This window comes from Chenopodium album, chromosome 24 (genome assembly GCF_948465745.1).
Source record: "Chenopodium album chromosome 24, dcCheAlbu1.1, whole genome shotgun sequence".
In the NCBI taxonomy this organism is placed as follows: Eukaryota; Viridiplantae; Streptophyta; class Magnoliopsida; order Caryophyllales; family Amaranthaceae; genus Chenopodium; species Chenopodium album.
Window position 1 is genome coordinate 34,172,249 of NC_137857.1, and position 14,522 is coordinate 34,186,770.

Below are 14,522 nucleotides of genomic sequence, written 5' to 3' on the forward strand. Positions count from 1 at the left end.
CCTTGCTGCATTACAGGGTAGAGCTAAATCATGTAATATCAATAAGTAGCTGCTTATGAAACTGATGATACAACTGAATTCGAATTGGGGTAGTGTGTTCCTAAATCTTTAGTTACTTTAGAATTAACACTAAGATAAGGAATTATAGCTGACGAGATTGTCAATAATAAATCAAGTTAAAAATCCGATTAACAAAGGTAAGGAGATATATACATAGTATATCAGCATATGAATGCAAATTTCCTAAAATATGAACACTAAAACTTTTGTTAATTGTACTCACATTTTCAACAAATTTCTAACTATGCACAAATAGTGCAGTGGAATAGAACTTCCAAGAAAGCTAAAAAAAAAATTTGGAGTTGTCCTACAACAAATTCTACAGTTGCACTTGGTTTCTATGAAAACTAGTTCAATGCTTTAAGGCCTTGAACTGTTCAGCCGAAATGTAATCAAATTCAGCAGTTCAGTGGCCTCTCTTAATCTTCGCTCTGTGGTATCTCGTGCAGCCCCAGCTCTAGGATTCCTGCATATGCAATACCATATTCTTAGTATTAACTCGAAGACAAATCAATGCAGTTTTAGAAATGCTATCTTTAAAAATGATTTTAAAGAACAAACAAAATTAACCTCTTCTCATGGTTTGCTTTTCTGGTAAGATCGTCCACAAGGGCTTGGAGTCGCTTCAACATGGAAGACAAACCGCGTGTTGCTTCCACACTTGTTGGGCGTGTACACAAGTTCTTCAGTAGCTCACAAGCAATGAAATAGCCCTCTTCCTTGTTCCTGAACCAGATTCAGATTTGCCAACTTAGCAGCAGCTTAATAAACCCCCCAAAAAATCCAGAATGAAAAGGAATTCTAAGCTGTAAATGACATAATATACCAACCTTAGAAACTCTCGAAGGATGGTTTCAATGGATCCTTGATGGGCAACAAGCACATCAGCTAAATGTGCATATCTTGAAAGGTTTCGGAGAGTAGATAAGCAGTGTTTCATAACTTCTTGATCTGGTATACTTCGGGTGACTGCAGTTATTTGATACAGCAAAATTTCAATTGCCCCTTCTTCTACAAGCCGCTCACAGCATTTCTGGGAATGTGTAGTTGCCATATCTGTGAGCAAATGTAGGAAACACATTATATTTTGTCACTGAAATACATAACTAAAGCTAATTCAATTGTGGAGGGGTGGTCACAGTGTAAGAAACTCACTCAGAGTTGCACAATTATGAAGAATGCCGCTAACATTTTTCATGCTTTTTAGCTCCTTTAGTGCTGCTATTAGTCTATTCATAATACGCATTCTATCTTCCACAGTGGCAGCAGACTTCTGTATTCTCAAGCGCAGATCAGCAAGTTGCTCTTTTGCATGTTTCCTTGCAAGGTAGCCCTTCCAATGTGCCTACACAATACAAACTAACTCATCAAGAAAATTGGTACAGCAAAGCTATTTTTCATTCCAAAAAAAAAATTATAGTTAAAAGTAGATGCTTCTTTGTATGCATAGATTACACATTACACCATCCTCAGTTAACCACAACAAATACAGAGTAAAACATAAGATAAAATTCCTGCTTGTGTTTAAACTCCAAACAGAGAGTTACAGGAATCTATATTAGAAGTTAACAGTCCAAACATCAAAATATTCCATTAGGAAAAAAAATTCCAGGCGTCATTTTAGTAAAGGATTCAATCTTACTTGAATAGTAATGGCATGACGTCTCTCTTTAATTGCTTTTTGCCGACAGATAAATCCACGAATATAATACTGAATAACGACTGCTGCTTCTTTTCTCAATCTGTATTCTAAAACGCTTTTCCACCACCTTTGCAGCTTCACAATTGCATCTAAAACTATACTTAATTCAATGCTGTATGACCTGTAGCTTGAAGTAAGAGTAGTGTGACCAGAAGCAGCAACACGAAGGGAGGAAGAACCTGCATAACCAAAATTTCATACAAATGTTCAGCATCAAAGTTATCTCAGATTGTCAGAAGAAATTTGTAAAAATCAAGTAAATAACACGGAGCTTATTAAAAGAGTGAATGTTTCAGAAACCTAGGAGTCTATTTCGTGAAATCTTTCCCCTGACAAGGCGTTGGATTTCAGTTGCAGCATTCCTATTGCGATGAAAAGCATACCGGCACATCTTAACCCTAAAGGCATTTTGTATTGTTAATGCTGCTTCTTTTTTACGAAGAAAGCTCGTCCTAGCTAGCCAGCAACGGCAATAACTCTGCAATTACAAATACGAAAAGTGGTTACTATTGACAACAGGAATTAACATTGCCCAACAGTCATGCAAGGTGATGAGAAGATGCTTCATAATCAAACCAAACAGATAGCACAAGCATGAAAGAGGTTACATCAATTGTTGGCAACATCTGCTTGAAAAAGTGTAAATGGAGAATTATCAATGAAGGAAGGGCCTGCAAAATTTTCTTTTAAATACTTGTCTACTCAAACTTACTTGCACCAGAAGAATGCAGTTCCTTTGTCGACAAGCGTCTCTACGAGCAATAAAACCCCGAACATGAGATTGAACTATGATAGCAGATTTGGTTGCTATACTATATTCATGAAAAGCCTTCAAATATCTCATGGAGCGAAGAACACTTTGAATCTGAAGAGCCGCTTGCTTTTGCCTCACGAATCTTTTTTTCATTATCCAGCCACGTATATGCCTCTGAATTATAGTAGCAGCTGAACACCGAGTCTGCCAGTACTCACTGGCAATGAATTGCTTCCAAGCAAGCTGAATGGTCACTGCTGATTGCTTCATCTTCAAATATTTCTTGCGCTCAACCACTCTCCTGATATGGCTCTGTATGATTACAGCAGCATTAACTGCAAAAGGTCAACAGAAACAAACTTTAAAACATAACTTCAGTAACTAAACCAGGTTTTGCCATGTATAGTTTCACATTACTTTAAAGCCCAAAAGTAGTCATTAATACATTGGCTGAAATAGGAAAACTGTGAAAGTATTAGCAGAAATAAGATAACAAGTTAGAAAATAGAATGCACGTGATCGTTAATTATCACCTTTCCAACTTTCAAAGATGCAATTTTCAGCAGAGGGGGGCAGGATAGCAAGAGCATCTGAATGATTAGCGCCATCACTATTTCTTTTGGCCATTTCTTGCCACCAGGCCTGGACTGCTTTAAACTTCATTCCACCATCTAGATATTAATTCAAACAGTTAAGTGAAAAAATTAAAATCAGAGAAGATTGAACATCCTTTTAATTGCTGCATAGAATCCCAGAATCTTAGAGAAGCAAAAGTGGCGATGTCAAAGGTTCAAAAATCAACAATTTCATGCATAGTATATAGTATGTTAACAGCAGCTTACAGACTACATTAAAAGTCAATAATCAGATGAAACAACCTTCAGCAGACCGTTCCCTTTCTCTATGACATGTAGTTTCGGAACTCATGGACCACCTTTTCCTCTCTGGATTTTGGCATTGGCATCCCATGAGCTTGTGGAAGTTTAGTTTATCCTGTTAAGAGTTGTTTTCAATGTAAGTCACATATCATGACTTAGAAGACAGAATTTTGAAGCACTGACATTACCTTACTTTTCTTGACAAGCAATTGGGATGACAAGAAGACCAATAATATGATCACACTCTTGTCATTACATGCGCCATTGTACTCGAGTATGTCACATATTTGCAAGACCTGGAATGAGAATATGGAGAATTTATTTAAAGCTGAAGTGATTACCTAACTGTGTTACACTTGAGCAATAAGATTAGTTGCATTAGGCAACTGTAAGGTGTTTAATGTTGGAGTAGATTACAGGAGCTGTGTTATGTTCTAATTCTAAAAATTGTTTTTCTTTCATGGTCTTGACTCTTGAGTCTTGAGTCACTACCTTCATGGAGTGATTAACTAAAACCTTTGCGGAAGGTAATAAAAAGAATAGCTACAAGACACTCCATACAAAATAGAATGTCTTCTTTCAAACCATAAATGACCACATTATGACTTAAGTAAAGCATTCACCTCAGGAAAATTTCCCAACAATGTTGTCAACTTCTGAGATAAGACAAAGTTGTGTACTGCATCTGAAGTATCTCGCATAGACACAATTGATCCTTCATTTGTATCATTGAGGTCCTGTAAGAAAGTATAGTGTGAGATTAATGACCAAAAGAAAGCAGCAAAAAGTGAAATATCATATAACCAACCAGAGAAAAAGAAAAGCATGCCTTAATTGAACAAGAACAATGAAGTTCCTTCCGGAAATAGAAGTCCAGCAGGCACCACATAGCTTTCCCATCAACCAATGAAGCCAGACTTTCCATCTTGACATCATAGTTTCCACAGATTGCCTGCGACAACATAAGTACATATTCCAGCTTAGTTATCACCAAAAAAAAAAAACATCACAACAAACCTCTCAAAAAAAATTTAAAAAAAGAATCATAATCTGAATAAGGGTATTAGTTCCTGAAAAGATGACACACAAATTACACAACCATGACTTGCGGGCAAGAAATGCTGATAGGAAAAATAGAACAATAGAGACAAAATCACCCACTTTCTTACTTCTTAGCATCTTAATATCTACACTATTTAACTTGATATCAGAGCATAAATTCCAAAACAAGTTTCATCCTAATTTCCTAATACTCACTTAGAACTAAACCAAAAAAAAATCCATCCGCTTTAACATGACAGATGTTGTAGCAAATTTCACAAAGGGAAACATCACATAGAATTGACAGGAGTCACTGGTTGATCTCCAATTTAAAAACTAACAATGCCTTTGGATGCACAAAGGTTAAGTAGCCCTACCTTCATCCAGTTTAGGAGCATATCTAAATGATTACTCGTATCTACATCCATGAGTTCCTGTAAAATGGATGGCAAAAACCTAGTCACAAACATGGCTATTGTTCAGGAAACTGAATATTAAGTAATAAATTTAGGATACATACAGTATGAGCTTTACTGATTTTAGGAATTTCCTCTGACAATATCTTCTTAGTTATAAGTCGAGGTAGCTGCAGGGAAGACAAAAGGCAGGGCAAATGCTGAATGCTACCTTGTCAAGAAAGCAAATGACTACATATTATCATGTTTTAGTTTATAATTTACTTTTAGAATTATATAATTGAACATGCAAAAAATCATGTCAACTTATAGACCATTTCTCCTTAAGGCATGTGACCCACAGATAACACAGACCTGCAGATGAACAAATACATTCCACAACAAGGAAAGCACAAGTTCCTTGTCTCCATTAGCAACATCCTCTCCAACTATCATTGTACCATCATCATCAAGCAAGGGAACACCTGCCTGCTTGAGATATTGCAGCGCAGTGCGACAATTTGCCAATTTCTTCTTATTAGTATCTGATGGAAGCACCACTTTCTGCTCAATATAAATCATGTCAAGAATAGATTAGAAAGTTAACATAATACCCAGAAAGGCTACAATGCAAGTTGTTATGTTTTAAGAAAGTCTAACCAGTAGAATAGAAGAGTCATGTTGTAAGAGCTGAATAGCTCGACATAGCCTCACACCATCCTGAATATCTTGGAATAGATCTGTAATTCTGAAGTCATACTCAATGAGAGGATTCTGCACATAGACATTTATCTTTCATCTTTAAACATGTACTTGATATACTGCATTGACGTTGTTTAAAAAGATAATAAAGCACACTGCTTATAGATACTGTAGAACCTAAGTGCATGCTAATTGCTAAAACATTAACTTAAGAAATATACTCCCTCCATCTGAGACCTAAGTTTACATATCAGCTTTAAGTTTATCTCACCACTTTTTCTCTCAAGTTGGGACTCACACCCGCATGCTTCTTTCTCTATACTATTTCTTCTTCCGTGATCTCCATGCTTTCAAGCAGTGTTAGCTTAATTCTAAGGGTTTATACAAGGTGCTTTTACAGCCATAATGATAGAAATTACTACTAGAGTACTAGGATACTAGGAATTCATAACAGTAGAAAAAGCTGCTTAGTACTTACCTGTTGGTATGATACTTTGTACCCCACAATCACTAGATGAGCAAGTAGATTACCCTCTCCATGCATGACTTCAGATGATAAGAAATCTGATTATCACCATCAAACAAGCAAAGTCAACTTAGGAATGATGTCAGGCTCACTAACTCAGGTAAGAAAACAGCCATAACTAATACTCTTACCGTTTATCAATTGTCTACTTGATTTGATGTTAGATTTCACGTTGAACAACAGGGGAGAACCTCCATCTAGCCCATCAATACCATACTTGATAGGCAAGCTACTCTGGCATTTACCTCTATCAAGTATAAGAACAAGCAACAAAAATCTCTTTAATATGACATTGCCTAAAGTTTCGAAGTACCCTGGCCTGTACATGCCATCAACCAACTTATTATATGCATAAGTTTTAGCCAGACCCGCGTGTGAGAACAATTGTTTCTCAATCACCATCTTCAGGAATGCAATATCGTCTTCCCTACTAGAATCTTCCTTAGGCAACAAAGAGTCACCACCAAAGATAATGTACAATCCAATCTGAAGCCAAACTGGATTGTAGCTCATAAGAACTTTGATGGCCTTTTCTCTCATTCCAACATCAGTGACTATGGGACAATGTGCCTTCATTTTGAGCCTGCCTTCATCAATATTCTGAGAAACAAGGCAGCATATGAAAGTGAGAAAAATTTCCCAGACAGCTAACACAAGAATAAGTTAACAATTTAATTGGATCATTAGACTAGGAACAAAGTAACAACTTTTACTCCCATACTGAAAATTATGAAGTATCCTCAGTAATCGTTACTGTACTGATTTTTTACCAGATCAGAAGTTCAGAACTTCACTAAATAGCATACATCTAACTGACTCGCCCGTGTTTCAGAAATAAGAATGCAACAGGTTTTGTTCACATTTCCTATTCCATATATTTTCATTCAAGAGCATCATTACATTGGACATAATTTCTACAACAAAAGGCTTCCATTAATTCCATATTTCTTGCATTAGGTAGAATGATTCTTGTCATACAATACTGACATGAAGTTCCATTAGCTCTTCCATTAATTCGTCGATTCATGTATATTAATTTTTACTACAATCCATAATATAAAATTGTCCTAATACTTTATGAATTGGACTAATTCGTTGTAGGAATACTATAACTTAAAATTCCATGTGTATTTTTTTATGTCAATTCTACATTATCATATAAAGCTATATCTTTTCAGTTGGAGACTTGGAGCATATGCTAATCCTGAACATTACAATGTCAATCAATCAATCAATCAATCAAAGCCTTAATCCCAAAAGTGGGGTCGGCTAACATGAACCAAATTTGATTATTCCGTGTAGTCATCAACATAAATCTTTCTCCTCCATCCCTTACGATCCAAAACTTCATCCTCACGTAAATCCATGCACTTCATATCCTTCCTCACTCCTTCCAACCAAGTCATCTTTGGTCTCCCTCTTCCTCGTTTAATCCCTCCATGGTCCCACTCTTCCACTCTTCGCACCGATGCACCCTCGGGTCTCCGTCTTACATGTCCAAACCAACGCAGACGATTTTCCCTTAATTTATCTACAATGCCCGCCACACCTACTTTCTTGCGAATAACCTCATTTCTGATTCTATCTCTTAAAGTGTTTCCACACATCCACCTTAACATGCGCATTTCCGTAACCTCCATCTTTTTAATATGCTCTTTCTTAGAAGCCCAACATTCTGTACCATAGAGCAACACTGGTCTTATGGTAGTCCTGTAGAATTTTCCCTTCAACTTTAAGGGAATGCTGCGGTCGCATAGCACTCCCGTGGCCGCTCTCCATTTAAGCCACCCTGACTTAATCCTGTGGGTCACGTCTTGATCAATGTCACCATTCTTCTGGATGATCGACCCTAGGTACTTAAAACATTCACTCATGGTCAAATCCTTTCCATCCAAACTCACCACTTCATTGCTTGTCCCCCTCTGAGTGCCAAAACGACATACCAAATATTCAGTCTTACTCCGACTTAGCTTAAACCCTCTAGATTCCAACCTTTGCCTCCATTGCTCCAACTTGACATTAACCCCATCCTTAGTCTCATCCACCAAAACGATATCATCTGCGAACAGCATACACCATGGAACCTCATCTTGAATTGGTCTAGTTAATTCGTCTAGAACCGTTGCAAAAAGAAAAGGGCTTAATGCAGACCCTTGATGCAATCCGATTGTAATAGGGAAATCTTTTGTCAACCCTCCGCATGTCCTCACATTTGTTGACACATCCCGATACATATCCTTAACTAGGTCTACATACCTTCGTGGGATACCTTTCTTCAACATTGCCCACCAAAGTATCTCTCTTGGCACCTTGTCATATGCCTTCTCTAAATCAATAAAGACCATATGAAGATCTTTCTTCTTTACCCTATAAAACTCCATCATTTGTCTTATCAAATGGATTGCCTCCATAGTAGATCTCCCAGGCATAAAACCAAATTGGTTATCTGAAATGCTTGTGCATGCCCTCAACCTTTGTTCAATCACCCTTTCCCACAACTTCATAGTATGGCTCATAAGCTTAATTCCTCGATAGTTAGAACAATCTTGAGCGTCTCCTTTGTTTTTATAAACCGGGACCAAGGTGCTCTTCCTCCAATCTTGTGGGATCCTTGTAGCCGTCCATATCTTGTTGAAAAGGTTTGTTAACCAATCAATACCAATCTTACCCAAACACCTCCACACCTCTATCGGTACCCCATCAGGGCCAACCGCCTTCTTAGGTTTCATCTTCCTCAGTGCAATCTCCACCTCTACTCTCCTAATCCTTCGCACATACTCCATATTGATTTCTTCATCACTCATAGAGGTATCTCCTATCACAACTCCATTACTTCCATTAAATAATTCATCGAAGTACCCCTTCCACCTGTCCTTGATGCCCTCCTCTTGCACTAGGACCATTTGGTTCTTATCTTTGACACACTTCACCATGCCAATATCCTTCCTTGCCTCTTGTCTTCTCTTTGCCATCTTATAAATGATCCTTTCTCCCTCCTTGGAATCAAGCTTTTCATAAACCTCCTGATATGCCTTTTCTTTTGCTTGGCGAACAGCTGCCTTTGCCTTACTCTTAGCCTCCTTATACGCTGCAAAGGTTTCATCACTCCTACATTTTCCTAAGGCTTGATAGCATTCCCTTTTTTGCTTAATTACTGCTTTCACCTCTTCATTCCACCACGAAGTATCTCTCTGTACCGAAGTTCTTCCCCTTACTTCCCCTAAGACCTCTTTGGCCTCTCTTAGGAAACAGTTCTTCATTCGTAACCAGGTCATGTCCGGATCCACCTCTCCATCCCAATCCGCTTCTTCAATTACCTTTTCTGTAAAAACCTTAGCTTTTGCATCCCTTAGGGTCCACCATCTTATCCTTGGTTCTTCTTGTCTAACTTTTTTCTTCGCCTTCTCTTTCAGACGAATAGTCATTACCAATAGCCGGTGTTGGGTGACCACACTCTCCCCTGGGATAACCTTACAGTTTATGCAACTTTGTCTATCTATGCTCCTTGTGAGCAGGAAGTCTATTTGAGTTGCATTTGCTCCATTCCGAAAAGTTATCAAGTGTGAATCCCTCTTCTTAAACCAAGTATTAGCCAAAATTAAATCATATGATTGGGCAAAATCCATAATAGCTTCACCACCGGCGTCCCTCTGCCCATACCCAAAGCCTCCATGGACACTCTCATAGCCATCTCGGCTCGCCCCAACGTGCCCATTTAGATCCCCTCCAATATATAACTTCTCTGAGTGGTGGACACCCTGCACCACCTCGTCTAGGTCCTCCCAAAATTGTCGTTTCTCTTCTGCATCTAAACCCACTTGGGGAGCATAAGCACTGATAACATTCACAATCTCCTTGCCACCTAGCAACTTCAGCCTTATCAACCTATCGTTCTTCCGATAGACCTCGATCACCTCTTTTGCCAACCTCTCATCGAGAACCACACCAACTCCGTTCCTAGCTCCACCATTCCTTGTTCTGTGGCTCGTTTCTTGCCCAACATACCATACCTTATACCCCAAAACCAAGCCTCGAGCTCCTTCTCCTGTCCATCTTGTCTCTTGGAGGCACATGATGTTCACGCGTCGTCTTTTCATTACTTCTACCAATTCTGCTGATTTTCCCGTAAGAGACCCCACATTCCAAGAACCAATCCGCAAACTAAATTCTTTTCTCCCACGCTCCCTCCTGATCCCAACTCCAAGTCCTTGATTATTTGACACCACAATTGGGCAATATGGCGCGTCGCTTCTGGGCGACGACCTAGCAACCCTTACATACTTATCACTGCACCCGGGTCTGGGAAGTGCAGCGCGTCGCTCAGTAGGGAACGCCCCAATGGCACATTACAATGCAAGCTAGACAATTAATCTTCAATCAACATGTAAAAATCTATAAATTTTATCAAGCCTAGGAAAGCATCCTAATATCTAGTAATACTCACATACACGCACTAATCAATCCTGAACTTGCAATTTGATACGATGTACACGTTACACACTTACACATGTGGCTAGTCTAACAAAACTAAGTCGCGTGTTTCATTCCAAACCCAATCCATACACATCACTAAAACATAACATGGTAACATTAAACAAACAAAAGAAGTAATCGAGAAATATCAATAAGACTACACCATGATAAATAAAAATGTAACACATAAACATTAATAAGACATTAGGACTTCAGAAGCACACCTTAGCAACTTGAGACATTGCAGTGAAAACCTCCATACACCCTTCCAAACTCAAATACTCCCTCATCCTCACCTCCAAATCGTCGAAACTACAAACCTCTCGTAACGACTTCCACAAAAACCCGAACTTCTTCTTCGAACTCAAAACCTCCCGGCGATCCTCCTCCATGAAACCACCCCCTTCCTCCCTCTGCCTCTTCGGCAACCTCCAACCACCGCCAACACCACCACCAAACACATTCTCTCTCTTCCCTCCTCTCCTTCCACCACCACCACCGGCGGCGTCGCCTCCACCTCCGGCGCCGGCCCCACCGTCGTCGCAACCGCAAGACCTAGGGTTTTCAAACAAAAAATTAAGCCAAGCAGTGAGCGACTTCGCTAAAGACTTCATCGATCTCTCCTTCTTAACCTCCTCCTTCCGCGACGACTGCGCCACCTCAAGCTCGAACTGCCGGAGTTTACTCGCCGCCGGTGAAGAAGGCCGGCGACGGCGGCGGGAGGAGAGAGAAGATGAAGGGGTTTGCATTTGCTTGGAAGCAGTGAAGAATCTGGGAGTAGAAGATTGGAAGATTCTAGAAGAAGGGGTTTTGGGTTTTGGGGTTTTGAAATTGGAAATGTCTTTGAACAGTGAAGAAGAAGGGAATGAAGGAATGTTTGGTGATGGAGATGGAGGTTGACGATTTTCAGACGCCATTGTTGAAGATGAAGAATCGGAAGTTTTTCTGGGCGATTTTTGTATGTATGGATGATTATCGGATTTGGGAGGAGTTTGTCTGAATGAATATGTATGGATTTGAAGTGTAACGTGCTTTTTTTTCAAATTTGAATTTTGGAGAGAGAGAATAAGCGGTAAAATAAAGTGTTGAGGATTATGGATTGAGGAATGAAGAGGATTATTATGAAATTATGGTAGGTTATTTTTTACTACCTCCGTTTCTTTTTAGTTGACACGTTTTGACTTTAGCACTATTCATCCACCTCCCTTTGACTGTATTTTGTGCTTCATACGTAATGAAAAATATAGTCATGTGGGATCTTGTTAGATTCGTCACGTAATATACTTTCAAAGTATCAACTTTTCATAATTTTTGCTTATCGATAATTAAAGATATTAATGATAAGTGCATTGACAAACGTGACTAAAGAAACGTGTCAACTAAAAAAAACGGAGGAAGTATTTTAGGCAAATTTGTCAAAAAAAACCTTTTAAATGCAGCATTTTGCAAAAAAAAACCTTAAAAAAAACCCGAACTTAATAATTTTTTGTTCAAAAAAAACCTAGTATCACTAATTAACTCAATTAACCTCTAATCTCTTTTAATTACTCTCTAACACTCACTTAACTACTAAATAATTAAATTAATTTAATCTTAGATCTTCAGCTCTCGCCATAGAAACATAGAAAGAAAATAAACTCAAGAGATAAATCATCTCAAGGATGAAATCTATTTATTGAAAGTAATTTAACGGTTTTTAGAGCTTACCACCGGTAAGGACGCCAATAGAAGCCCCTACAAAGATTTACAACTGAGATCAAGAGGAAAAGAGATGGCAGAGATGGATCGGAGAAACAAGTGAGAAAAGAGATAAAAAAAACCTTCAAAAAAATTGAAAAAACCTAGCAATGGAGACTAGGAATAACCCTTCCAAGGGCCCTATAGAGAACAAAAAAAAAACTCTATTTTTATTGACACCTGGTTTGTGGAAGTTTGGAATATACATAAGAATAGTTTTGAGGCAAAATAGAGGTTAACTAACTCAAGCCTTGTTCTATTGAGCTTATGGGCAAAGCAGAGCAAGACAGAGCAGAGTAGCTCTAAAGAGCAGGGCCTCAAACTTCTAGTATAACTCTTGTAAGTGTTTGATTGAGAATGGATTTTAAAAAAAAATTCTTGTTAAAAATTCAAAACTAATAAATTTTATCCAGTCTAAAAAAAACTACTAGTAACATTGAAGCAATATAAGAGCTTTTTGAAGGGAAACTATATGACTCATATGAGAATTGATCAAATAAATTAACAACTCATTGTCAAACTTGTTCAAAATTAATGATAAATTAATGCACACATCTATAACAATGATTTTTAGCTATCAACTATCAACTATCAAGAGTAACAAGTTAACAACCAATGATTTTATACCAAACACCACTACATAAATAGGTAATGCATGTATACATAGTCAAATTAGCATATGCAGACCTACATAATGAACTATATTTATTTTATTTTATTATTAAGAGTAAACAAAAATAAAATCGCTAAAGTATCACCATTTATGATTTTTCAAAAGAAACATTTTTGTTTTTCCTACCACTTTATTTTTACACCCTTTTGCCACTAGGGTGTCTTTTTGTTATTACCGCAAAGCGACGTTGGGGTAGTTGCGATGTAGTAGGAGGAAGAAGGGAAGACAAAGAGGGACATGAAGAGGACCTTTCGGAGAGGAACAAAGGGTCGAATGTCGGCTGAGACAAACACAATAAGACAGAGATGATGGTGGTGGTTCGTGGTTGATCGGCGAGATGATAGGGGGATAGTGATGGTAGCGTGGTGGCTTCGTGATGACCGATGACCGGTGAGATAGGGGGTAGATGGAGATGGTGGTGGTTCGTGATGCTAGATCTAAGCCTTTTATTTAAAAATAAAAATAAAAATAAAAAGTGTATTATATTGCAAAGTTGGCTCACAAAAGGAACTAATTAACATATTTTGTTGATCAAGCTGATCAATTAGGGCGCCCCCAAGAGAAAGTGGGTAGAGTGAGAATAAGGAAACCAGTTTTTGCTCATTGTGATAGTGCTCTTAATTAAGTACCTAGTCTTTTTAGTTCCTCAGCAAGAGAAACATTTCATGTGAATAGATTTTTGAATTTTGTAGTAGTAGTAGTAGTTCAAAGCTAACAAATAAATATTGTCATTTCCTAAGACATATTTTGTAACATAATCGAGTAAAATTCGATCATGAGCAGAGGCTTGCTTGACTCGTGCTCGTTAAGTTCCGACGTGAGTTGAGTCAATCACGAGCTGCTCATTTAATTTAAAAAATTTATGTCTTTTGAATTTAAAACATTTATTAATTATATTATCTTCTCTTATATGTAAAAAATGATACGGGCTAAATTGTTTTGAATATAAAAGAATAACAAAAACATACAATCATGCAAGGGATTTTAAAGGGAGTAATGCATAACAAGAGACATTCATGTAATTACACATATGTATAAACAATTGAACAATTGCATATTTTGGTGTGATAACAAACACCATTATACGTAACATTCCTCCATTACTACTTCCTCACGCAAAGAGTAGTGTGATAACAAAAACCATTACACGATAATAAAAAGGAAAATTTATAAATTACCACCCAAAGGGGTCCTATTTTGAAATTACCACCCATACATTAAAACTTTTATTTTAAATTACCACTCCTTAAATTAAAAAAGTTTTCAGATTACCTCATTTTTTGGAATTCCGTTTGAGGGCCCCACCCAACGGCTAAAAACGGCTACTTTGACTGTTTCCCTCCCCGATTTTCTTTGTTTCTAAAGTCTGCAACTTCAATTCACGATTTTTGCCCCAATTTCAACCAAATTTACTCAAATTTCAGCTGTTATTATTTGAAGAATTTATCCACTGAAGTGCAGACTCTCAATTCGCATCTAAGGTATGAATCCACTACTTCTTAATTTAGGGTTTTTTCACCAACAATAATTGGGGTAAATGGTTATATTTAGGAATTAGGGTTGTTGAGGCAATTAAATTGG

General features: G+C 37.8%; 1 protein-coding gene across 1 annotated transcript; it reads right to left on the reverse strand.

Annotated features, from left to right (window-relative positions):
• Positions 1–164: 164 nt before the first annotated feature.
• LOC145612022 (uncharacterized) lies at positions 165–11,630 on the reverse strand. The gene is made up of 19 exons (XM_081667401.1): positions 10,756–11,630; positions 6,190–6,658; positions 6,011–6,096; positions 5,491–5,604; positions 5,206–5,394; positions 4,956–5,021; positions 4,813–4,869; positions 4,224–4,346; positions 4,018–4,131; positions 3,583–3,690; positions 3,395–3,509; positions 3,050–3,187; positions 2,475–2,851; positions 2,063–2,240; positions 1,703–1,941; positions 1,216–1,405; positions 891–1,116; positions 631–786; positions 165–526 (listed from the first exon to the last, which is right to left on the reverse strand). Exons 1-19 carry the CDS (start codon positions 11,446–11,448, stop codon positions 421–423), a joined length of 3,744 nt encoding a protein of 1,247 aa, XP_081523527.1. The 5' UTR covers positions 11,449–11,630; the 3' UTR covers positions 165–420.
• Between the last annotated feature and the right edge of the window lie 2,892 nt (positions 11,631–14,522).